The following is a 27,872-nucleotide window of genomic DNA, read 5'->3' as shown; positions in this document are numbered from 1 at the left end:
CCCATTTAATTGTGGGATGTCTCCCCAGTGTATATTACGATACGATATTTAGTATATTGGAGAAGAGTAATTCTCTATTACGAATAAAGAAGAAAAACCTGTAATTGGTAAAAGTGATAAATCAAGCATTTTAATTAATAAGAGTGAAATGAATAAATCAGGTAAAAAAACAATTTTGAATAAACGATAACTCAAGTAAAATTTGATAATTTTGATAAACAAAACAATTTTCAAGATTATATTGTATATATAGATGATGTGTTAGAGTAAGAGGGATATTAATAAATAAAGAAACCAAGAAAAATGGGGATTAGTAATTTGGCAGAGATGAGGTCATTTATATATCCAAGAATCTTGAAGGAACTTAATTATATGAGATAGTTGAAATTAGTAAGGCAGTATTTAAACCCACTTCAACGTTGTTTAGTTCTAGGATTAAGTTTCTTCGAATAGAAGGAGGGGAAGGCGAAGCAGTTGTTGAGTTTGCAGGTCGGCTTGAATAATGCCATAAGTGTAAGTTAGAATCTGACCTTGATGGGAGATTGTGAGATTCTATGGTGGCTGAAATTAATATAACTACATTGGAGAAAGATGCACCAGATTTCAAGATGGAATAAATGACATGGGAGAAAGGGTGAGCTTTCAACAAGTTTTAAATATGGCTTTGGCAATGGAAAGAGCTGAGAATATAGTTACAAATATGATGGTAAAAAAAGGTCATTAAACTTAAGGAGCCATTGGAGATAATATATTACACTTTCATCTGGTTAATGTAAAATATAAAGTAGCCTCTATAGCATATTTAGTCTTTTGGTGGATTTTCTGAAAATAAATACTATATATAAATAAAATTCTACATATTACAATTTCTACTAAGTTCGCAAAATGCTAAATTTTTAGGCGGCAACTGTAATCATCTTAATAAACACCAACTATAAAATAGACACGGGATATGCAAATATCTGTTGTAAATTATGTCTGTTTAGTTAATTATGAAGATTACAATTGTTGCACAAAATTTCAAGTATTTTCAAGCTTGGAAGTTTATAAATTAAAGTATATAATATTTAATCTACATATAATATTTTATTTTTAGAAAACATCTATGAAGGCTATAAATATATTTTAAATAAATTAGGTAAAATTGAAATATATTATAAGTGCTAAAAAAGTGGTGACAGAGCCAAATTAATGATTTTAATTGTGGTTTAATTATCACCATAAAGCATTCAGCGACTTGTAAACTAAGTTATAATTAAATTTAATTATAATCATAAATTATTATACTTTTAGATATTTTTAACACCAAATATCATCTTAAACAACTAAGCTCAAATTTTGAAATAGGTGGTTCCAAAGGTAAATCTGGACCTTCCAAGTCAAGGTAAATAAATATAATTATAAACAATCAGATGAAATATTGTATTTTTAGGTGAGTCAAATTTTATAAACCTTGCTTATAAAACAATTAACCAAACTTATTTATCAATACCCAACTTTGGATATTTTTTATGCGATAAATACTAATATCATTTATTCTATTCTAAAATTTCCTTAATTATTTTTATATTTAATCCCTTTTATAAAATATATTTTTACAATATTATTAATATAAATATAATTTGGCATGTAGTGGTTTTAATTAATTTTTTTATTAAAATTTTATTTTTTAGCGATTAATACTTTTACGCTACATTTATATAGTAAGCGCGATTAGCTAGGGACGCGAAATTAATCGCTAACAAATCATTCGCCACAACTATAATACTTTTTGATATGTAAATGGCTGTCATAATTTCATCATTTCGCTCCGCAATTATAAATTACACCTATTATTGGCTGGCTTTTGTAAATTACGAATCGAATAATATAATTGAGCAAATCGCGTTTACTAAAAATGAGGCGTTAACGATATAGGAACAGGAACTTTATTTTTAATTTCCTTGAAAAAATTTACAAGATAAAATTTATTATTTAAAATGAAAAAGTTTTAAAAATCTGAGCAAAAAATTTTTTAATTAGTGACGAGCTTGAAAATGGCAAACCAACAAAATAAGACCTTCGCGGGTGTCTGATATTAATACAAAAAAAATTTATGAAAATCTGAGGTCATTTTTTTAATCTTAAAATTAACAAATTTAGAATTTACAATTAAAAAATGCAAACTTTAACTTTTTTAATTTTATCTAAAATAAACCATTTGTTTTTACTAGACCCGAACTTTTTTTAATATAGTCCCATAACCTCTAGTTTAACTTGAGCACTGTAAATTTTTTAATAAAAAATTTCAACCACCCCTACTTATCGAGTAAATTCATTAATTAATATATATACTTCAATAAATGAGAAGATGGTGGGATTCGATCCCTTATTCTTTTTCATATTATCAATATAATTCTTGAGTCTGTGCAATCTCGAAAGGAACCGTCTCCATTCGATAGCTAACCTTCTTAAACATTTTAATTTATTATCGGTAAGATCATTTTCTACACTTGATTCAACATTATCATCATTATCGCTTTTCATTTTGGCTTCATCTTTCAATTCTTTTAAAATTTAAATTTTAAAAAAAATCTTTTAAAATTTTTTTATACTAATGCATATTTTATTTTATTTTTCTGATAAATGATTAATATTTTACAAAAAAATATTTTCAATATACATAAATTCTGATAATATAATTTTAAAATGATAATTAAATTAACTCTACTGCATGCAGTTTTTTTATAATGAACTTTGCATTTTTTTTTATCTACAACCAAATATCTATGATATTTTAATAAAATTTCACTAACAAAATATCACTAACAAAATATCACTAACAAAATATCACTAACAAAATATCACTAACAAAATATCACTAACAAAATATCACTAACAAAATATCACAAACCTTTTTCCAATCGTTCACAATCCCTTTTCAGCTTCTGTTCCGCTTTATCGCAGCTGAATGTCATCATATGGTAAGCCTCTCGCCATTTAGGTTCATTATGATTACTGCTAACCAAAAGTCTTTTAAAATTACCGAAAAACGCCTTATTCTTGGTGATAGAAAAGGTTGAAACAAACAATACTTCGAAACGTCTTATGGATTCTCGATTGAGTAACAGATCTTCGTAATATAACCTACTGGACATCTCTAGGTCCTTGGTATCTGGTGTGTTATCTTCGTTACTTTTGATGACCTTGGAGTTTTGAATTCCATGACCTCCTAAAGTTCTGGGCCTGTAGCACCCATATAAGTCCTCAATCTCGGTTTGATTGCTTAAATTTATGACAACCAACTTAGCCTTATTTGAATAATCATAAATGTCCAATCCTTTGGTGCCATTCGATTCTTTTTCTGAATATTCTTGTGGGTAGATCGTATCTGCTAAATATTGAATCAGGCTTGTTTTACCACCCCCAGTTTCTCCCACAAGTAAGAGAGGTTCGTTAAGCGCGATTGCTTCAATAGCACATCTCAAGGTATTGCAAGCTTGTTTGGTGAGATAAAAATTGTACTTTAAATTTTTTTGTAAGCTCTGACTTGGTTCAATAAGGTCTTTGGGCTTGGCTATATTATTAATAAACCCAATTTCTGCGTCAGCATTTTTTTCAAAATTTTTTTGGGGGAATGAAGCAACTTTTTGCCTTTTGGAAGTATTATGATTATAATATACAGTTTTAGAATATCCAAAATTATTTCTCGGTATTACCGATGCTCCAATGTCGCACCTGATGGTATCTGGCTCGATAATAAGTAGAGGTTTGTAAACGGTCAGATAATGCTCGATCTGTTTTACGTATAAAATTTAATATTATATACATGTATATTACGTTTTTATTTCTAGCTAAAAATAAGAAAATATCATCATTCCCAACATTTCTGCAAATTATTTTTTTAAAGAAATTCAATTGTTTTAAAACCTTTTTGGCATCAATATTCAATCTAGCTCCTATAAGATTCGAATATTCGGTTTTTTTATCTAAATCCTGCATATGTGCCACAAAACAATCATAGGCGTGAAAAAAGATATAGAGGCTGCTTTTGTCTTGTGAAGATGTTTCGATTTTGAAGATAATGTGGCTAATACGACGACAGAATTTGAAAAAATTTCTGATAGAATTTTTTTTTAAATTTTTTATAAATCGAATAGCTAAGTAAAAGTAAAACCTTTAATATAAAAAGAAAAATATTTATAAAGTAACTATGAGTGATCGTCTTAAAAGAGCTCATTAAAAATAGTCACTTTAAAATGTTTATGTAGAGAGGATTGGCAAAATTCATAATTCTATAATATTTTTAAAAAATAAAAATAATTTTAGAAAATATGCTCTGGAGTAAAACTCCTGAGGTAAAGTTAAACATGCATTTACTTTACAAGATTATATCAGTTTCCCTGTGAAATTTATGAATAAACCATTATTAAATTTGTACAATACTGAATTGAGTAAAAAAAATTGTTTTATCATAATGTTATCATTAATCGAATATTTGCCAATGTTTGATTATTATAATAAAATTTCTAAATCTTTAGTATCAAATAAAATACAGAATAAATATATACAGAAATGTTCATATGGATTTTTTATAACTCTCATTTAACAATATTAAGGTGATTTTAATAAGAGTCTCTTTTATCAAAAAAATAATTTCATGATTAATGTTAAAAAAATCATTTATAATAATAAAAATTAGCAGAGTTGTTGTAGTATCTGTATTTGTATCTAGATAGATTTTTTAGAAAGATATCTGTATCTGTATCTAGATATTATTTTCGAGGTATCTGTATCTGTTTTTAGATACTTTTTCAGATACATTTTATATACCCCTTTTTTTATTATAAATAAAAATATTTGACTGTAAAATTTATTTTATTTCATATGAGCTTATGAAATAAATAAATATATATATATATATATATTATATATTAATATTTATTAATATTATAATAAAGAATTATATATACATAAAATATTAAAACTTATATATAAAAAATATTATAAATATTCATTAATTTAAATATTATGTCCGAGTTTATCAATAAACCATACAAATTTTAATATTACAATATGGAAATGGTAAATTTTATTTTATAACTAAATTTTTAAGTTTATATATTTATTTAGATCTATATCGATAAAGAAGAGGAAGCAACAACAAGTTCTATTGCTTTACCATGGCCAATTTATAGAGAATATTTTAAAATAATATCTCAAAACAAAGAAAACAATTCTCTGATGGCAAAATGTTTGCCGTGTCTACCTAAAAATACAAAAATATCCGTCAGTATGACTTCAACGTGCAATATCTTGAAGCACATAAGGGTATAGATATTATATATTTAAAATTCTAATTTAAATTTTAAGAGAAAACATCCAACCTTGTTAACAAAAATAAAAAAGGGGAAGGAAAATAAAACTACCAAAGAAAATACTGGACAAGGCTCATCCTCCATCAATATTTTTGCTAAAAGACCTTTGACTTTAACTCAAGGCACTTTAGATGATTTAATTATTGCTTTTATTATAGATGGCATGCAGCCATTTTCAATTGTTGAAAATCCTTCTTTTAAAAAAATGATCAACACTTTGGCTCCACACAAAAATATAATTTGCCGACAGACAGTTGTTGGTAGAATTTCCCAAAGATGGGAAAATGAAAAGAAAGAAATAATTAAAAGTCTTATAGAACCATCATTAATATGCACAACAGCAGATTGTTGGAGTGCCTATCGCCGGTATAGTTAACATTTCAATTTGTATAATAATTAATTAAGAATAATTAATTCAGCAATTTTAATAAATTTTAATTTCTAGTTCATATATAAGAGTAACCACTCATTATATAAATCCAATAAGTTTGGAAAGAAAAAATGTAGCGTTGGCTTGTAAAAGAATGACTGGTAGTCATACATATGATAAAATAGCAAAAAATTTACAAGATATGGCTAAGGATTATTGCATTCAAAATAAAATTTCAAAGACCATTACAGATAATGCCAAAAATTTTAAAAAATGTTTTAGGTTTATTTTATTATAAATAAATATAAACATAATATATGATTGATTACTTAATTTATTAAAGAGTTTTCAAGCCAATTGAAAATAATACAAATCAATTGATGATCTGGAAGATGAAGCAGTTGTGCCAATATCTATATCAAATCTTTATAATACTGCACAGTATTCTGAATTATCAGAATCATTTAGTTTACCTCATCACCAATGTTGTGCCAGTCACACATTGAATCTTATAGCCACTGTGGATGCCAATAGAGCCATGCAGTGTAAACAATATCAGAGGGTAAAACTAATTTTAATTAAATAAGTAATATTTTCTTCATTAGATATATAGCACAACACTACTTAAATGCCAAAATATATGGAATAGGCAAAATAAGTCTCTTATTTCATCTGAGATTATTAAGGAATATATTGGTCGTTATTTTATATGTCCTAATATAACTAGATGGAACTCCACCTATAATGCCTTACAATTAATGTCAGAAATTATAAAAGATAAATCTGACAAAGTAGACAAGATATGTGATGGAATAAAACTACCTAGGTTTTTACCTAATGATTGTGATTTTATTCATGAATATTGTTTAGTAAGTTATAAATAATATTTATATATATAGCATTATTTTAAATTAGCTAATGAAGCCAATAGCTAATTCCCTTGATATTTTGCAGGGAGATAAGTATATGTACACAGCTTATTACTGTGCAACTATTTCACAACTTATTATCAAATTAAAGAATTTTAAAGAAATGAACCTGAGATTCTGTTTACCACTCTTAGATGCTTTTTAAAGGGATTGAGGATAGGTAAATTAATATAATAAATTAAAAATATTTAATAATTCTAGGTTTATTGTGACCTTATTTGAAGATGATAATATTATAGCAACCATGCTCCACCCTTTTTTTAAACTTGATTGGACATGGTTGCAAATGGAAGAAAATCTTAATAAAAGAAAACAATTAATACAAAGATTAGCTGGTGAATTATCAAAGTCATCAACTGACTGCAAGCAAATAACCTGCCAAAAAAACAGATAATTTAATTTCAGATTTTTTTCAGTACCCTACAGCAGATATAATTTCTAATAATGATTTAAATTTTGATAATCAACAAATTTTAAATAATTTTTTCAAAAATGAATGTAGAGATTTTAGCATTTTTAAAGAATACCCTGATATAAAATTGTTATTTATTAAATATAACACTACAATTCCTTCAAGCGCCCCTGTGGAAAGACTATTTAGTGTTGCTAAAAATGTCTTTACAGATAAACGAGGATGCCTAAATGATCAAAATTTTGAAAATGTTTTATTACTGAAATCTAATAATTATTTATAATTATTTAATCATATATTATCATATATTATATTAAAATCATTATTTTAGTTATATTCTGATAAATGTAATATCGCGTCAATAAATTTTTTAGCTCATTTCATGAATTTTCCCAATATAATATTAATTTAGGTTTATGCAAACCTATAAGAGCATAATAAAAAATGTATCTGTATACAGATACATTTAAAAATTGTATCTGTATCTTGATAACTTTTTAGACGCTGTATCTGTATCTGTATCTAGATAACTTTTGAGACTATGTATCTGTATCTAGATCCATTTAAAAAGTATCTTTTAACAACTCTGAAAACTATATTCAAAATATAGTAAAATGTTTTATTTAAAAAAAAACCAATAATTTATTAAAATTCAAAGAGAATTGATTAAAATTATAATATTTGTGTAAAAATTATCGATATAAATCAATTTGAACTAATTAAGCCTACCCTAGTAGAAATTATCACCTTAAAATGTTAAATTGTTCAATATTATATCATTATGGGATCATTCGATGTCAAATCAATCATGATTTTTCAGACCTCATGAGAAATTTGAGGAAATTTGCTTGCAAACTAAAGCAGTGTTAGAATCATAGTTCTCAGATAATTTGAGATATTAAGGGTAAACGTATGAAAAATGGTGGTCTACCTTTATGCTCATCGATTGTCATTCAATTAAAGATTTGCTAAACACTACAGAATTATAAATAAATATTCTAATATCAAAATAAAGTACATACATTTGATTTTTTTTAAATAATTTATATTTGAAAATAGATTAAAACACCCAAAAACAAAGATTAATTTTTAATTCAATAGATAGCATATATGTAATTAAATGTTCTAATATTATTTAAAATGTATTAGTTATAGATTGGCTCTAGCGGCACTTATTTAAAATTTTATAAAAATCAGAGACACTATTTTCTTACAAGATTAGAAGTTTTAAAATGTGGGTTAAATGGCATGCTACATTAACATAATAAAAAATTTATATTTAAATCATTATTTAATATTAGAAAGTTTTTAGTAAATCCTAAATTGAATAACAATTGATAAGTTTAAAAATAGAACATTTTCATAATTTGGCCCTTGATATCTCAAAAATATTAAGCTATAATGCTAAAATTTGAACATAGTTTTAGTTACATGTAACATAAATAGAAACATGTGACTTTGTCAGCGGGTGCAGCTCATCTTCAAGACTTCAGCTACCATCCTAAGGGGCCCCAAGGAAATTATGTTTTTGATCGACATATTTATAAGTAAGAGTAGATATAGATAATTAATTGATGAAATATGTTAAAACAGCACAAATATATTTACCTTAGATCAAAGTGTGAATTAAAATTGTTTGATTTAATGGTTAATGAATCAAAATCTTCCACGTTATATCTGTTATTATGGCTCACCACTATCTGGTAAATATCGACTAGGCATTCTATCATGATGTCATCTAAATTGGAATATTTACCCTTGCATATCTGTTTAGTTTTCGGTTAAAATAAATAAATTAAAATTATCATTTTAAATATAATGTAAATTAAATATATATGAGTAATAAAACAGAATTAATTCACAAGTTCTAATTGTTTAAAATATGAAGAAAAATAAATTTTATATTTTATTAACTTCATCTAATTAAATACTTAGTATAGTATAGTAGGAGTTTCATATGTTTGAAAAATATATATCATTAAAGAGGGTACCCTATAAAAATATCATTCAAAATACTTCTATGATGTCCGTTTTAGAATATGCAGGTAATTCAATGGCATTGAAAAATCTCTTTATGTTGACAGGGTGGTTTAACATATTCAAGGAAGTGTTGGCAAAAGGAGAAACATTTCTAGGAATAAATATAATTTATCGTTAATTTATTAATTTTATTTTTCATGGTTAAATTGCATCCATACATCTCCCACATTACGTCAATTTTAAAATAAACCCAAATAAAATATATGAAATTTATAAATATAATAAATATTCAAAACATTAATACTAGATCTGTGTGCCCCTGACTTATTAAGATTCTTAAACGAAATTTCCAGCTTGGCCTGTGATATTTTACCCCAGTCCGTTAAATTATTTTTGACTCTATCCTTGAAATATTTTTTTATAGATTCCTCAGCCGGACCATAAAAAACAATGCAAACAAGTCAAAAGTGGGTTATTTGCTAAAAAATTTGATTGGACTGTCAAAAAATAATAATTTTTATAGCTTAACATATTATTTCTTTAATTTTGAATTTTTCCTGAAATTTTTGTTGGGCCTGGGACCGTCTGAGTCATATTCTACCCAGGTTCTTAAAGGGTAAACTTTTATTTTAAATTTTTCCTTCGAGTGAGGTCAGAGATTCAAAATTTTTCTTGCACTCAATGAGACATTATTTTTTAAATATAATAACTGGGATCAAACACAGATCTTAATAAATTCGGTCAGATATTTTTTTTTAAATTATAAAATTTCAGGCCAAAACAAATTCTCAGTGCAGAGAGGTTCTAATTTATACAAAAGTAATATTATATAAAACCAATAATAAAAATTCATAAAATTGATATAGTAAAACTTACACTGTGATCAACAATCTAAAGTTGGGGTTAAATGAAACGTGTTTTTTAAGTGGTGGTATGTAAATTTGATTAGTTTCTAATATGGAAGTAAGTAAAACCAAGAATTCTGGGGAGCAATATTCCAATCCATCCAAAACAAGCCAATAACCATTCAAGATCGACTAATTAACCAATTTTGTAAATAATTAATAATTAAAAAAATATATTTATAACTTATAAAAGATAAATTCAATTAATTATTTAGAGGATTTGATTATTTAAATCATGTGAGTGGGCTGCCTATGGCCCATGCAAAAAAACATTTTTCTCATACTTTTTCAACCATTATTTAAATTTATTATGTTATAAATATTAATAAATATTATATTAAAAGGTGATTATATTTTTATTCTAAAAAATACTCATCATTATGGCTAGCAACTCACTACCTTAAGGTGATACTTTTCTTAAAGAAATTGATAAAAAAGAATTTAATTTTAAAAATAAAAGAATTCAAATGCTCATAGATGCTGGACCTAAAATTAATGGTTAAATTATGGCAGGCGCGAAACTATGACATAAAACAATTTGTAGAATTAATAAAATCAATAAATATTTAGGAAATTACATTCTCAGAAATATAAATTAATTGAAAATAATTCATTAGAGGAAAGTTTGGGACAATTATAATAAATGTCAATCATAAATGCCAGGACATACTTACATATTCACAAAATGTAGGGTCCATTTATCTAGATATAAACGCAAATCAAATCCTATAATAAAATCTTATTTTTATTCAAAATTTTGAAAAACATTTTTTAAAAGCCTTTATATTGTCATAGGACTTGACAAAATGTTTTTCAACATCAATCAAACCCATCTTTGAACCAACTTCAATAAAAAAATTGTGCCACATTGTTATAGCCTTTACCAGCTACACATTGAAATGAATTTCACACATCTATTAATAATCAAATGTCACATATCTATTGATAACCTCCTTTTTTTTCATTTGTATGTAATGCCTTATGATTTTTATTTGAATAAAAAGAAGATAATATTATTATGGGATTAGATTTGAATTTATGTTTTGATAAATTTGAACCTCCTTTCTGTGAATATGTAGCATGTTCTAACCTTTTTTATGAATAAATTAAAATTTTAATTATGATTGTCAATTATTATACTAAAATTATCCCTAACTTTGCTCTTTAATGAATTTCTTTAAGTAATTCATATTACAGAATGTAATTTCTGAGTATTTTTTTCATTTTTATTCATTATATCTAAAAATTATTTAAAATACACATGTTTTATGCCATTTTGATATATAATATATAGAAAGAAAAGTTTCTAATGTAACTGTGATAAAAAAAACTTTATTAAAATTAAAATTAGCATATCTGAAAAATTAATCTGACAAAAGTTATAGAGATTAATGCATTTTATCTTAAAATAACCATGATGATTTTACCATTTAATCTATATAAGCAACCACACATAGATATATAAAAGAGATGTTAAAGATCCCTCAAAATATAAATAATTTTTATTACTTATACACTTTAAATTTTATAGTTATTGTCATTATAAGACCTTATTTATAGTAAAAACGATTTGTTCAAGAGGTGCGGTATTTAACGCTATAAAAATCTCGATGATTCTTCACAGCGATATTGACTTTTGAAATATACGTAGCAACATGTTTTTGAAATTTTATCATAACATTTTCATTGTTTCGCTCCATATTTATAAATTATACTATTGGCTTGATTTCGTAAATAACGCAGCATTAAATATTTAACCGCTTGAACAAAATGAGTTTACTATAAATGAGGCGTAAGTAAGATATCAAATTCGCGATTTTATATAAAACAAGAAATAAAAAAAAATTAACACTCCACAAGCTGTACAAGTTAAGGTACAGTGGCGTAGACAAGAGCTTCCCCCCATAACCTCCGAAAAAAAAATTTTTTTTTTTAATTTTTTTCTTATTTCGAATAATTTTATTTAAAAAAATGGTTTCAATTTATAATTAAAATTATATACGATATGAAAATGAAGTATATTTAAAAAATCAAATAAGAATTTTTAATTTTAAATGATAACATGGTTTAAAAATATATATTAAAAATTATATGTAAAATATTAAATAACAATAAAAATATATTGTAAATTTTTTCTCGCATAATTAAATTAGATATTTATAAATTTAATAAAATTTATAATGTTAAACTAATTAGATAGTTTTAAAAATTTTAATTAATTTTTTTTCATTTTTAAATAAAAAAAAATCATTTAATTTGGTAAATATAATGAGAAAGTAAAGGTGATCGCTAATATGTTTGGGATTAAAAATTATAAACCTAGAGTAGTTTCTAGATAGTCCAATCGCTTAATTGATGCATCTACGATTGAGGATTTTTATAAAATAAATATTTTTACTACCCTTATTGATACATTTTTATTTCAATTAAAGGAAAGATATATTAGTCACAATTTTATTTTAAACAGCTTTTGTTTTCTTTTGCCGGTTGAGTCTGAATACACTTGAAACGCGAGAGGATATTAAGAAAATTTCAGAGTTTTATTCTGTTGAATTCTCAGGATCGTATGATAAGTTACTTTGTGATGTCAAATTTTGATATAAAAATTTTGAAAGAATAGATATACTTTGAGACCAAAATATGTTCTTCAGGCCCTTTCCATGTGTAATTGCACTTTAGATTCCCTGCCTAATATCAAAATATTGCTTTTTATTATAGCCATCTTACCGATTAGCAGTGAAAAGGTTAAAACCCTATTTAAGAAATGGCACCGGTGAAAGCCGTTTAAATGGATTCGCAATATTAAATATTTATAAGGAGATTATTCTATATAAAAATTTGATTCTATATGAATTAGTCAAATCTCAGAGAAATTAGACCTCTCTTTATAAATTCAAATCATAAAATTGCTATATTATTATAATATGTTCTTAGTCATAAAATATTTATATTCAAAACGTAATTAAAATGAATTTTTAGTCATTATATCAGAGACCTGCAGGCCCGGCCCTAAGTCCGACCAGGCCCGGGCCGTATTTTAAATTTTAAAAATATACCCGGGCCGGGCCTGAAAAATTTTTTAAAAAAACCCGGGCCGGGCCTGAAATTTTTTTTTTAAAATACCCGGGCCGGGCCGTATTTTTAAAAAAAATTTATACAACATGAATCATTATATTCGTCAATTAGATATGGTTATAATGATTATATATAGTTATGATTAATATAATGTTTGGTGAAAGTTAACACTAGCTAACACTCATCATAGTATCTATTACATAATAAAATTATAGTTTTCCTGCCATGGAATAAATACGCAAAGGATTAAATACATTATTATATAATATATAATATATGTTATATTTTTTATTAATTAAAATATCATTTTTATTTTTTTTATAAATACATAGTATATTCTCAAAATATTATTTACATAAATTTTTTATAGTATCAATTTGAAATATACTAAATATCTGTTTAGAATAAAAAAACAAATATACTTTCTTATTAAATGATAATACTCGCCGAAAAATATGATAAAATACGAAATAATCAATTTTTTATATATACCAGGTCGAATATAATTTTAAAAAATTCCGAACCGGGCCTAAAAAATTTTTTTTTTTAAATCCAAGCCGGGCCCCAAAATTTTATTTTAAAATATCCGAGCCGGGCCGGGCCTAAGATTTTTAAACCCGGGCCGGGCCGTAAAAAAATTTTGAAAAAAAAATCCGGGCCGAGCCGGGCCGAAAATTTTTTAATCTGGGCCGTGCTGTACAAATGGTACCTATGCAGGTCTCTGATTTATATATTATACTATTTATAATAAAAATATATTGCATTTGCACTAAGAATTAGTGATCTGCATAGGGCCTAATTTTTCAAGCCCGGCCCAGCCCGAAATTATTTTTAAAAAGTTTTGCCGGCCCGAACCCGAAATTTTTTTTAAAAAAGTTTTGTCGGCATAACCCGAATTTATTTAAATATAGAAATTCATTTTTATAATTACTTAAAATAAAAGATATATGTTATATAGCGTCTAGTTTTTATAAATAAAATCAAATATTTTTATTTTATATAAAAAATTTAACATAAAATTGATATATTTAGATTTTAAAAATTTCCAAGGCCCAACCCAACCCGAATTTTTTTTTAAATTTTTAGGCCCGACCTAGCCCGAACCCGATTTTTCTACTTTTGCAGATCTCTTTATTTATGTTTTATTAATATACTCATTTGTATTAATTATAATTGTTAAATTAGATTTTTTTAAATACCGTACAAGAATTACTCATATTTTATTTTATTCTAATTTTATTTTTTTAAATATAGTTATTTAGAATAAATTTTTAATATAATCTGTATAAAATTTAAAATTTTGAAATATATTTTATTGTATATTATCATTAATATAAATACATAGTTAAATAAAGGGGTGTTATGTATACTAAAGTATTTTAATAATAAATAAAATCCATAATGAAATTTCCTGCAAAATTTTGTTATATGCAAAAATTTAATTAAAATAATTATTTTTAACATAGAATAATATATATATATTGAGTGATCATAAAAGGGAGGTTTGGGGGGGGGGGCGATTTTATTCTTCTTTCTACACCGAATGGATTGTACAATTGACTAAACATTGATAAAATTTTCAGAATAATGCTTTCAGTCACATATTAATCATAAATTTGGCCAAAATTTTGTTACTAATATTTTTTCATTTATGCTGGCTACTATAGTAATTAGACACTAATAAAGTACAAGATATTGGCAAATTTTTAAAATGCCCCCAAAAATAATTTTAAACCCTCTCCCCATGGATCAATCCTCTTCTTATAAATCAAAATTATTTAACAAAATAATAATAATATTACAAATTTTTATTCAAATAATAATATAATCTTATATTATTGATAGAATTTTGTGCTAATTATCTAGATATTTTGTTTGGTTTTAGCTGCCCAAAACATTTGTCTCGTCCAAAGCATATCAAATTTATATTCAATCAAAATAAACAAGGCAATCATTATGTTTGAAATATTGAAATATGTTCTAATTAGAAGAAATGTGCAATATTTTTTTAATTAACAACTGATAAGAACAAAAAGGGTGACGAGTTTGAAATAAGCTGAGTTTACGACCAATAGTAGAATATGGTTATGGGGATAAATAATATTAATATAATTATAATGATTTGCTATATTTGCCTATTATTAATTCTTAAAATAAGCTAAATTTAAATGAAAAATTTTAGACCCAAGTCCCTAAAAAATTTAAAAAAACCCCATATAGGGCCCAGGCCCAGAAAAAAATATAATATTCTGCCCAGACCAGCCTCTGGTCCTATAGTTTTCTAATCAGATTTCTGTTTAGTTGTATATATATAGCTTCTTCTACACAGAACAATTAGCAAGATATAATTGGCTGTGCTCTTCCTCGTCTTATTTCTAAATATAAACCTATTCTTCCATAATAAGAATAAATAGGAAGAGGCTATTTAAATTTAGTAGGGTCGTGTCCTAGTTCATCTTATTTTTGAAGCTTATTTCAATATTTTCTTTCGTGAGAAGGCAGATGTGGTTAGAAAATTTTAAGGAACAAGTTAAAATGGCGTGAATTTTTTATCTTTTCACCGTGAGTGGGCGGGCCATGAGTAAAAAATAAGGCCGCATCCACATCTAGTTCAAAGATGTATGATAAAAAAATCAATATAAACATGGGATTATATAAAATGGGTTTTGATACGAATATCGGAAAATATCAGATCGCTGAAAAATATATGTGGATCAGCACAGCCCTAATTTTTACTTATTATATTTTTAGCATAAAATATTGGTATTTAGAAGGTAATAATTTAATGTATATAATAATAATATTGTATAAAAATATCGTTTTTGATGACAGCAACTAAAAAGCGGTGGATTTGATTTTTAATGGTTGTCTATAGTTTTATCGGCGGACATTTCTAATTATTATTCTTATATTTATATAAAATTAATGTACAAAGTGGGAAATAAATTTATTTATCTACAATAATTTTATTTTTAGGAAAAATATTAGAGTAATATTGAATAAAAATATAATAAACACATTTACCTGAGTTAAAACTCCTGGTTTCCAATAAAATTGTCCAGGAATTTCAGATATAGTATTGTCTCCTATTAGTGCCTATTGTAAAAAAAATGATTTTAGGAAAATTTTTAATATTAATTATATAAAAGTAATTTTAATATTTTTTACTATCAAACTGACTCGAATCTTAGCCGCGGAAAAAAACCCATCTCAAAATAATTCAAAATATATTTATCCTTAATTTTCTCTTATCGTCCATTTTCAGTGGTTTTAATTCAAATTCTTTTTTTTTAATTTTTTTATTTATTTGTAGATCTTTACCCCTTCTTAAAAAACAATTTCATAGAAAGTTTGTTCTTTCTGCTTATTTCCATATAACACTTAAATTATAGGCTCAAAAAATTTCTCTAAGTTATTTCTAAAAAAATAAATAAAAATATTTACCTGCCAACTCATCCCCTCTTCCCCACTTTCATTAAGTTTTCCCCTCCTCCTATAAGTATGAATGTCCACTTCTACACCGCCACAAATAGAAAAAATGTCGAAACTGTGAGCTGCACGCCCTAATCAACAAAAACGGGACCCTAAGAACATGGTAAAAATGGCAGCCATTGGTCACATCAGTCACCTTTAACAGATCCTATCCCCACCTTCTAACACAAACATTCTCTTCAAATATTTCAGTTCTGACCACAATCTATAATTTATCTGTTAATGAGGTCTCACCCTACACTTCCAATGAGTTACCACCCACTCCTTCTACGGTGTATTTATATTTAACTAAAGCACATATTATCTCAAAAATCCCTGGGGAGCCAGGCTATTGCGGCTAAATCATACAATGAAATTATTATTAACCTTCTAAAAAATTATAACTCCTCAAAGCACTGGAAAAAGTTCCTTTTATTTGGTTTCCATGCCTTTCAAGTCACAATTGATAAAGCAAGCTGTGCCTCACTAAACAAATTAAGAACAGGTTAAAGGATTTAAACAATATTTCAATGGACATAGCTTCCATACAAAGTTATCCATAAATCCTTTTAAGATAAAGGTAAATTTAGTGGGGGAAAAAATCAATAATTTAGATGGTATTTCGTCTGACCTTTTCATCAGACACGCTGGCCCCCATTAACCTTCAAACCTACACTCAATTAGATATAAAGCACCCTCCACATCTGGCAACTGAATTATCTGGTGTAATACCAACATCTTTTCCAGCTAACTTTTCAAATAAATTCTGCACATGGTTTTGAAGGCATGAGACCAATATACCTCCAAGATCTAACCATCCCTATTTCTCCAAAAACTAACCATCCCTCTTTTAATCTCTCAAACTATGCTAAGCGACAGTGTAATTATCCCTTGCAACAGGATATTACAGACGTACGTCTTCGCATAACCAATTCTGGTTGGAGCAAAACTAATAGCCATCACAAAATTCAACAAAGACTTACGCCCAATTGCCATAGGCACCCACTTCAAGAGATTAGTATCAAAACAATCTCAATTCGAATCTATGAGAAAGTCTCTATATTTCTTCAACTCAGCTAGTGTTTGGTATCAAAGGAGGCTGTGAATCTGCCGTTCATATAACCCGCATATATCTTCAAAGTAATTCACAAAATAAGAATGTAATTATAATCGATTTTAGTAAAGCCTATAATACAATAAAACGGTCTACTTCCTTATACCCTTCATTAGCTTTCCTTGCTACTCTAGCTATATTCTAGATTACTATGATAACCTACATCCTACAATATAAAGAATATAGGCTTTCTCCTATAGAAGGGATCCAACAGGGTGATCCCCTAAGTTCGATCTTATCCGGCCTCAGAATAGACAATCTAGTAAAGAAAATTAAAAGCAACTACCAGCTAGATCTTCATCTCTGATACATAGATGACTAGATTATAAAAGGTAGTCCAGAAGAGGTAGCCAACAGACATTAGCCTTCTTCCAAACGTCTATATAACATAAATCTGTCAGCTTACCTCCCAATTTCACAGCTGTTACACCTTCAAGGGGGTTATGGCCGAAAAACTAATAAATCTTGGCTCACCAGTTGAAGGTTACTTAGCAGTTGAAGCCTTTTTACAGGGTAATTCTAATAATTTCAATATATGGAGGAGTTACTCAAACAGCTTCCCACACATAAATCCTTTTTTTTTAATTAAAAATTTCATCATCTGATGATCCTCTATGCTGTGAGGTCAGCAGCTATTTTTAAACATCTAGCATTTAAAAGCATATAATTCCAATTCATGGCATCAAGCAACTCTACCCTGCAATAATGGAGGGATCGAGTCACGATCATTCATAGCCTTGTCAATTAATGATTTCATCTTGTCCAGGTTGGTCCAAGATTATAAATAATCCTTCCTTGCCAGATGAGCTGCTTGAAGCAACCTAAATCATATGAAAAGGTTCAGTGGTGTTGAATGTCAACCTCCAGCCTCTCACAAACAAAAGTATTGAGATAATCCGATGATTGCAGGAACATTGATTACCTCTTTTTGGCCCTGATATCTGGAGAACATGCCCTTTTAGCCTTTCTCAATCAAGGTTCTGTATATAAATACCTAGATGCCCATACCTCTAATCTTGACCTTGAGCCGTCAAGCCAAGAATTCAGTTTTGTAGTTGCCATTAACTTAAATGTGACAGCCTCAGTCTCATATGAGTGTGCCAAGTGCAAGAATCCAGTAAGCCAATATGGCCATCATTGCCTCCAATGCATCATTCGCAGTGGACATTCAATTTGACATATTAGATGCTATGCTTTCATTAAATGGGCTTTACAGTCCATGGGCTTTCTTGCTAATTTAAAACTCCCAAGTCTCTTTGACTATGGGTAATTCCATGACAAATCAACCAGTGATTCGGCCGACCATCTCAAAAATGAAAGAAACTTGGCATGTTAGTTATTTATGTTGTAAATGTTAATAAAATCCAAATTTTAGAGCCCCAGCTCAACCAGATCCAAAGATATACGCCTTCAAAGTAGAGAATCGCGTAATGCTTGATTTCTTATATCTTGTTTTTCTTAAAAAATACTTAAGATAGAATTACAAATAATATATCACTTTATAGCCCTTAAAATTTTACATTGGAAAATATTGGAAAAAAGTAAAAAAATTTAAGTGTTTTTGTATTTCCTGTAAAAATAAAAAATTAACATTCCTGGGAAGGGATTTTTTTTTGGTGTTGATACTCTCTAAAAATGTTTATTACCTTAATATTAAACTATTTAATAAAAAATCTCGATAGCCATTTTTGTTTTTTTAATTTTATTAAAATTTTTATTATTTTTGTAAATAAAAAAGGATAATATAGATGGCGTTATACTAAATTTATTAATAATATATTATATTTAATAATAATATATTTTATATCGGTATTAAAATCAAAATAAATCGATTAAGTATAACCAGTATGATGTCCTGGGGCAATAAATGAGGAAGCGGCCCTATAAAGATACTTTAAAATTATATTAAAGCTATTATAAAAATATATCTATTTATCGCAATCCATTTTGCGCTTAAATAGAAATTCTTGAGGCCGTAATTTGTATATATTTCACACTTCTGGATCTACTATCGTTATTATTTGAAATTAAAGATTTTATCATCTTATTTTATTTTTCATTCCTTTCTTTCTATTAAATTTTTATATCGATAAATAGGAAATTTAATTATCAATCATGATTGAAAAGAACATAAGGATTAAAAAAATATTTCTTTTTTTACTTAAAATTTTTTTTTAAATTTAAAAAATTGTAATAATGAAATCACTCTGTAGTAATCCATTCATTCGAGAAGGCCATAAGTCTATTTCAAAAAATCTACAAAAGGTAAGTTTATTTATATTATAGATTAAAACCTTTTTAATTTTAGATTCTGGATTTTTTACTAATATAATATCTTTTTTATTATTGGATATAGTGTATTTTTATTATATATAAAATTAGGTTACACCAAAGATGATTAAAAAATCCAAAGGTTTATTAACAATAGGCCAATCATTATGTCACTCATGTCGCTTATATTTGATAACTATGGAATCCATTGAGGATATCTGAAAATGAAGAGCCCGAACTAGCCCCATCCAGTTCAACTTTGGATATAATAAATGTATCGCTAGAAGAAATAGGCCAATCCCCAATAAAAAAGAAAAGAAATATCCGCAAGAAAAACTTAAAAAAATAACAAAAGCATTAAGTCAAAACATATTAAGAAGCAGCCTTCCTGAGTTTGATATACAAAATAATAAAAATGACGAACTTCTTCAAAATTTAAAACATCATTATCCAATTATTTCTAAGGAAAAAAAATATCAACTTCTTACTATATTGCCCCCTTCTTGGACCTCTAAAAAAAATTGAGATGGAGTTCAAAGCCACGAATTACTTGGTAAGAAAATCAAAAAAACTAATAGAATTAAAAGGATTTATGTCATCTCCCAATATAAAACCTGGGCGAACAATTGATTAGGAAACCGTGAATATTATAGAAAAATTTTACTCTTCTGATGAAGTCAGTCGCGCGATGCCTGGGAAAAAAGACTATAAATCCATAATGATCAAGGGGAAAAGAGAGCAGTCTCAAAAAAGATTAATTTTAAACAATTTAAAAGAATTATATGAACGATTTAAAGAGAGGTACCCGATAATTAAAGTTGAATTTTCTAAATTTGCAGATTTACGGCCAAAAAATTGTATTCTGGCTGGAGCCAGTGGAACACACAGTGTGTTTGTTTTTGTAATTCATCAAAATTTTAAGCTTATGTTTGTAGATGCTAATTTGGCAAAACTATTAGCTATGCCAGAATATCCATAACATAACAATAAAAATATTTTAGCTCAAACAATATGCAATCCAGCACTCCCTATTTGTTATTTAGGAGATTGTAACTATTGTCCAGGCACATTCTCAATTAAAAAACAATTAGATGTTGTATTTGCCCAAAATGACATAGATCATATATCCTTTAAACAGTGGGTGTCTGTTGATAGAAGTAATCTGGAAACAATAACAAAATCTTCTCAAGAATTTTTAATTTTTTTTTTAGAAAAAATTCCACCTATGTTACGTCATTCCTTTATCGCTACCAATCAGTCATCATATATTTCAAAACTTAAACATTTTTTACAACAAAATGAATTTATGATAATTTGTGATTTCTCTGAAAATTATGCCTTTGTAATCCAAGACGCTGTTCAAGGATTTCACTGGAATAATAATCAGGCCACTATCCATCCTATGATAGCATATTATAATAATAATAACAATATAGAAAACCTTAATTATGTGGTAATATCAGAGTCACTTCAACATGATGTTATTGCAGTACATTTATACCAGACTGAAATGATAAAATTTTTGACCAATCATTTTAACAAAAAGCCATGTAAAATCTATTACTGCTATGACGGATCGGCTGCTCAATATAAAAACAGAAAAAATTTCATAAATCTGTGTTATCATGAATCAGATTTTGGTGTAGCAGCTGAATGGCATTTTTCAGCTACATCTCATGGAAAAGGTCCATGTGACGGCCTTGGCGGAACATTAAAAAGATTAGCAGCACGTTCAAGCCTTCAGCGCACCAGTTCTGGACACATTTTAACTCCAGTTGATTTATATCAGTTTGCAAAACAAAATATGCCATCAGTAAATTTTACGTATATAACCAACGAACAATACAATTTAGAAGAGATTAAACTACGAGAAAGATTCAATTTAGCTCGTCCCATTCCAGGAACTCGAGAAATACATGCTGTTTTTCCTTTGAGTTTAAGTAAACTTAAATCAAAAATATATTCATATGCAAAGGACTTTCAAATTAATAATATCTCAAATGCCGATTTGTCTTTTGCCGATAATTTATGTTTTGCTGATATTAAAGGATTCGTAACATGTGTTTATGACGATTTTTGGTGGTTAGCCACAGTACTGAAAAAAAATGGAAATACTGAGGAGATATATATTTCCTTTTTACATCCCCATGGACCATCACCATCCTTCTTTTATCCCACAATTGAGGAAAAGATATGGTTGCCCATGAATCAAATAATAACGATAGTAGATCCTATAACAGTGACAGGACGTACCTATAAATTATCGCTTCAGGAAATTCTATTAATAAGTGCAAAATGGGATAAGATTAAACAAGAGGTATTTTATTTTATAATTTTTTGTATATGAAATTTTATATGTTTATTTTAAAATATAGCGTCCTAATAATCATATCCATATAGGCCGCTTCCTTATTTATTGCCCCAAGACATCATACTGGTTATATTTAATCGATTTTAATACCGATATAAAACATATTTTTATTAAATTAAATATATTATTATTAAAATTAATATAACGCCATCTATATTATCTTTTTTATTTATAAAAATAATAAAAATTTTAATAAAATTAAAAAAACAAAAATGGCTATTGAGATTTTTCATTAAATAGTTTAATATAAAGGTAATAAACATATTTAGAGAGTATCAACACCAAAAAAATATCCCTTCCCAGGAATGTTAATTTTTATTTTTACCGGAAATACAAAAACACTAAAAATTTTTTAATTTTTTTTTAATATTTTCCAATGTAAAATTTTAAGGGCTATAAAATGATATATTATTTGTAATTTTACCTTAAGTATTTTTTAAGAAAAACAAGATTTAAGAAATCATGCATTATGCGATTCTCTACTTTGAAGGCGTATATCTTTGGATTTGGTTGAGCTAGCACTCTAAAATTTAGAATTTACAAAAATATACAAAATAAATAACTATCATGCCAATTCGTTTATTTTAAAGAATTTGACGTGGAATGACCCCTATGGGAGACGGCCAAGTGAAATTATACAAATTCCTTAATAAAATGGCCAATTTCTAACATGGGATTTTTCCTGGCACCCACTCACCCTCCACATCAATAAAAGCATCTTAAAATAAATAAATGACTTTAAAATTAACAAATATGGGCAAACCCATACCAGATATACCTTAATATCATTTGGAAGCCAGGCACTTAGTCTAATTTAAAAAAATGATAAGGATTTAATCAGGAAATCTAAAAGAAGATTTCATAAACTTCATGAGCTCATTTACTAAGCAACTGGAATGATTTAGATCTTTTTCCCCTTCCCTCCATTGATTATTATCATCATCTTCTATTCTCTCTCTCAAATTAAGAAATATGTGATTTTTTTTCTTTTTTATATTTGCACTTCTAATATATAAATTATTTGTATACTAATTTTGTATGAACCTATTGATTTTTCCTGTAAATTTAGTTTAGTCTGATACTTAGCTTATTAAAGTATTGTGATCAATTTATAAATAAAATTCCAAAAACCGTATAAAAAATAATAATAATAATAAAATAAAATATGATTAAAAAATAAAAAATATGTATGGCATACTTTTATATCAATATGTTGTCCTAAATATAATGTATATAATTTATTCCAATTTTTTTGTTTGATTGTGTTGAGATGTTCATTATATATAAATCTGATGATACTACTTTTCCCAGAACTTGAACTTCCATATATTAACAATGGAATATTACACAAATTTGATATCATGAGTGATTCAATTGTAGCATTCAATTTGTTTATTAATATAAATTTTGATGAACTCTATAAATAAAATATAATATTGTAATAAAAAATTATTAATAACATTAACATTTGAGACCGGTGGCATAGTAATTGAATATTTGGTAGATTTAAATATATAATTCATGTAATGCTGATACAAGTTGTAGAATAAAAATGAAGAGGCCATTTTTTTTTGTTTTAAGAACTTGAGATATTCAAAATTAATTTCTAATAAATTCTTCTTTTTTAAATTTAAAATTTTTGTTATGATTAATCTATCATATTTAATATTATTTTTCAAAAGATACGAAATAATGAAGATTGAGAATAAATTTGAGAATATATTTGAAAAGTGAAAATCTATGTCACTCCATTTTAAAAGATGCAGATGATAATCTGAAATTTCCACACTTGACATTATATTTATCAGTGATAAAATATTTTGAAAATTATAAGTTTCATTAAATAACTCTTTCTTTTGCATATTCTTTGATCTAATTAATAAAGAATTTTATAAAAAAAAATCCCAATAAGTAAACTTGAATATGAAATGAAAATCGAATATGTAACAGATGTCGTCGAATAATTTTTTATTTTTAAATAATTGACAATCTAAGCAATGGTTTAATTGAACATCATATTTATTGACAGTAATTTTTTCAAATATTTTATCACAGGTTACAGCGAAATTTTTAATTGTCTAAAAATTATTAATAACTATTATGTTAAATGGTAGTACTTCGTTTTGAACCCTTATTTTAGAATCTTGTAAATCTATCATTTCTTCGTTTAAAATAAAAATGCTTTTGGACCGAGTAGTGTAGGGTTTATATAATAATTTAGGATTTAAGCTAAACCTTGACCAGTCGTCATATTACCCGATTTGTTTTTATATTGCTTTTTAGTAATAATACATTATGGTAAAAGATATAATTAATTTTTTATATCCTTTTTATGATAATAATTGGTAAATTGTAATATATGCTCTAAATTTATTTTATAAATATTCGAATATAACACAATTTATTACAGTTATTTCAACTATATTACCTGACACATTTTTAATGAGTTGTTATTTTAAAAAAATTCCAATTAAATTATAAAAAAATTTTATTCGTGATTTATAAAGTCAAGATTTTGCACATGTATTCTTGTGGACTAAATAATAAAATAGAAAAGATACTTATCAGTTATACATAATCGATATATCTTTTTGTAGATGATGGTGTGGTCATACAAAAAAAATATAAATTATATTTTCTATATATATTCTGTTTTATTATATTCTACACACTATATATACTAGTAGAAAGCCCGTCAAAAATGACGGGGAATGAGATTTTTATTCATTTTTTTACGATAGATGTCATGCCAGATCCCTCACAATATTAGGAAGCATATAATTATAAAAGTTTATCCAGCCCAGCTCAATTAAAGATATTCCCATGTCAGGTGCAAGCTAATATAAATTTTGAGGTTCCAAGCCCAGTCGTATCCAATATAATTATGAAAATTTTTTCCCACCTAGAACATAGTTAAATTTTTAATTGTTTATCATCACATGAAGGGGAATTATATGATTTACCAATAAGTTTAAGATGTAAAAAAAAACATGTGAATTCGGTATGAAGGGAAACTGGGAAGGCCTGGGCAAACCACTTATTAGAGAATCATGACAAATAAAATAAAAATAACCGACTCTTATACTTTTTGGTAATATGATCAATTATAATTATATATAAAAAATAAATTTTTGTTTATTATATAGGTTTATTGTAGCTTTTCGGATAAATTTAATGTATGTCTTGCATTTCTCAAACTATTTGTCTATATTTTATTTTAAATATAAAAAAAATGCTATCTATTTAAATAAAAGTGCCATTAAATTCTAATGAAACTTATATGCTAATTATATATATATAATATAAGATAAAATAAATAAATAAACCTCCAGAGGAGTTAATTTCAAGCGTAGTTCTTTATTATTTTGTCTACCAGTAACTCTAGAACGGGTAAGGCGTTTGTTAAATCGTCATTATTTTCTTTGCTTATCATTAATAATATATTCATCATGTTTTGTAGCAGTGTGAGGGATTAGGGTTAGCCTAGACAAATAAAGAAATCAGGCAAAAATATAAATAAACTATTGTTGAAATTAAACAAACATTAAAATAATGTAAAACCGGTAGATGGGTCAATATTAGATGCATATTATGATATTCTAAAAGTTAAAAAATAACATGATGAATGTAATGTTATTAAGATAAAGGTTAATTAATTGTAAGGTAATTAAAAAATAAGATTAAAAAAGGGGGGGGGGAAGAAGGTATAATTATTATATTATAAAAATAATAAAAATTAAATTAAAGGAATTGATAAGGTTTGGCTATCATCAAAAAAATTTTTGGGGGACTTATCAAGCCTATTATGATATTCTAAAAGTTAAAAAATAATATGATGAATGTAATGTTATTAAGTATAAATAGGTTAGGATAAGAATATTTAAATATTTTAATATACTTGGTTATCTTCTTAATTATTGGTTATGAAAGAAAAATATGAGTATAAAAAGATCATTAATATTTAATTGATAATATGAGATGAAAATTGATAAGGTAATCTAAAAAATAAAGAAAGGATTAAGTGAAATAAAAAGTTTCATTCATATTTACAAATTTGAGGGAATATTGTTTTTATCAATTCATCCATGTTAGGTACATGTACACCATCTATTCCATTCATCTGTATGAATAAAATAAAATAAAATCAACAAATTAGTTGGAGGGCTATCATCAAAAAAAATTTTGTGGGGACTTATCAAGCCTATTATGATATTCTAAAAGATAAAAAATAACATTATGAATGTAATGTTAAGGTTAATTAATTGTAAGGTAATTAAAAAATAAGATTAAAAAGGAGAAGGAAAAAGAAGGTATAAATTATTATATTATAAAAATAATAAAAATTAAATTAAAGGAATTGATAAGGTTTGGCTATCATCAGAAAAAAATTTTTGGGGGATTTATCAATAATGCCTTCTTTAGATTTTGGTAGTATGAAACGTTCCATTGTTTGGTTTTGTTGAATGGTATCTTGTGTAGGAATCTAAAAAAAAATAATAAAATAGATTTTAATGGCCCACAGTAATGTTCAACTTGTTCTTGATTTTCAGTATCTTCAAGATTAAGATGTGTAAATTGAAAGTATATGGTTTTGCTCGATGTGGTGTCTGTTAAAAAATATAATTATTTACTGATGATTGAAGGTTTTGCTCGATGTTGTGTCTGTTAAAAAAAATATCAATTATTGTAATTATTATATTATTATATGTTTTGTAATTGTTTTTTGTATTGAAATTCTTTTTTTGAAAATGGCGGTTCGATTTGGTTTATGAATGCGTGTTTGATATGTTTAAGCTATGATGATTTTTATTGAATATATATATTATAGATTTGAATTCCTTAGCTCTTGTAGGATTATCTGCAAACATTTTTTTCATACTAATGTTCCTTCCTGCCTATTGCCTCAAAATACTTCTGAAATGCTTTCCATGATTTATAGGAGATTAAATCCATTTTGCTAATATGATCTAAATTGGCTTAAAATTGCTATGATAGATAGATAGATAAATTATAGATATATAGAAAGAACAATATATTTGACATCAATTAAGACAAAATATTTACATTTCAACTTAGAAATATAATGCTATTTAAAAAATATTATAGATGGCGCTAAATATCATGGAGATTAAAACTACAATTTAACTTAACTTAAATACTTTCGAATTTGTTAATATTAATTAAATATTATTAAGAATCACTCCCTATTTAAGTAGGACAAACGTCCAATAATTAATAAAGAAGTTGAATATTACATAATATATTAACAAAATTATAATTGACTATTATCAGGTAAAATAATTGACTATATAATATCACAGTTGTGACTGTGACTGCTATAATCATTTTGATTGGACAAATAATATTTAAAAGAAAACTATTGGCTAAATTTGATTGACATTTTTTGAGGATTATATATATAGATTATCTGTAAATATAAATTAGAATATATATAATCAAAACGAAAAGCAAAAGTAATAATAGGTTAAGTTATAAAAATTAAATTATAAAAGATTGAATTGTAAAAAGTTGAATTGTAAAAGTTTAAATCATAAAAGGTTGAATTGTAAGTGGAAAGGCAAAAATAAAATAAAAGTACAAATTTGAATATTTATTA

General features: G+C 26.3%; 1 protein-coding gene across 1 annotated transcript in view; it reads right to left on the bottom strand.

The window, feature by feature from the left end:
- LOC135924127 (midasin-like) overlaps nt 1-23,573 on the bottom strand; it is a 91,071-nt gene extending 67,498 nt beyond the window's left edge. Inside the window, exons 1-8 of the mRNA XM_065459175.1 lie at nt 23,454-23,573; nt 16,053-16,124; nt 9,925-10,085; nt 9,085-9,199; nt 8,677-8,834; nt 3,910-4,099; nt 2,894-3,776; nt 2,335-2,546 (exon numbers count right to left, since the gene is read on the bottom strand). Of these exons, the coding sequence (XP_065315247.1) occupies nt 2,335-2,546; nt 2,894-3,776; nt 3,910-4,099; nt 8,677-8,834; nt 9,085-9,165 (1,524 nt within the window). The 5' untranslated portion in view covers nt 9,166-9,199; nt 9,925-10,085; nt 16,053-16,124; nt 23,454-23,573. The remainder of the gene's footprint in view (nt 1-2,334; nt 2,547-2,893; nt 3,777-3,909; nt 4,100-8,676; nt 8,835-9,084; nt 9,200-9,924; nt 10,086-16,052; nt 16,125-23,453) is intronic.
- Nucleotides 23,574-27,872: the final 4,299 nt, after the last annotated feature.

This window comes from Gordionus sp. m RMFG-2023, chromosome 2 (genome assembly GCF_954871325.1).
Source record: "Gordionus sp. m RMFG-2023 chromosome 2, tfGorSpeb1-WG-v2, whole genome shotgun sequence".
NCBI classification, from domain to species: domain Eukaryota; kingdom Metazoa; phylum Nematomorpha; class Gordioida; order Chordodea; family Parachordodidae; genus Gordionus; species Gordionus sp. m RMFG-2023.
This window is presented reverse-complemented; position numbering and strand designations above follow the sequence as displayed.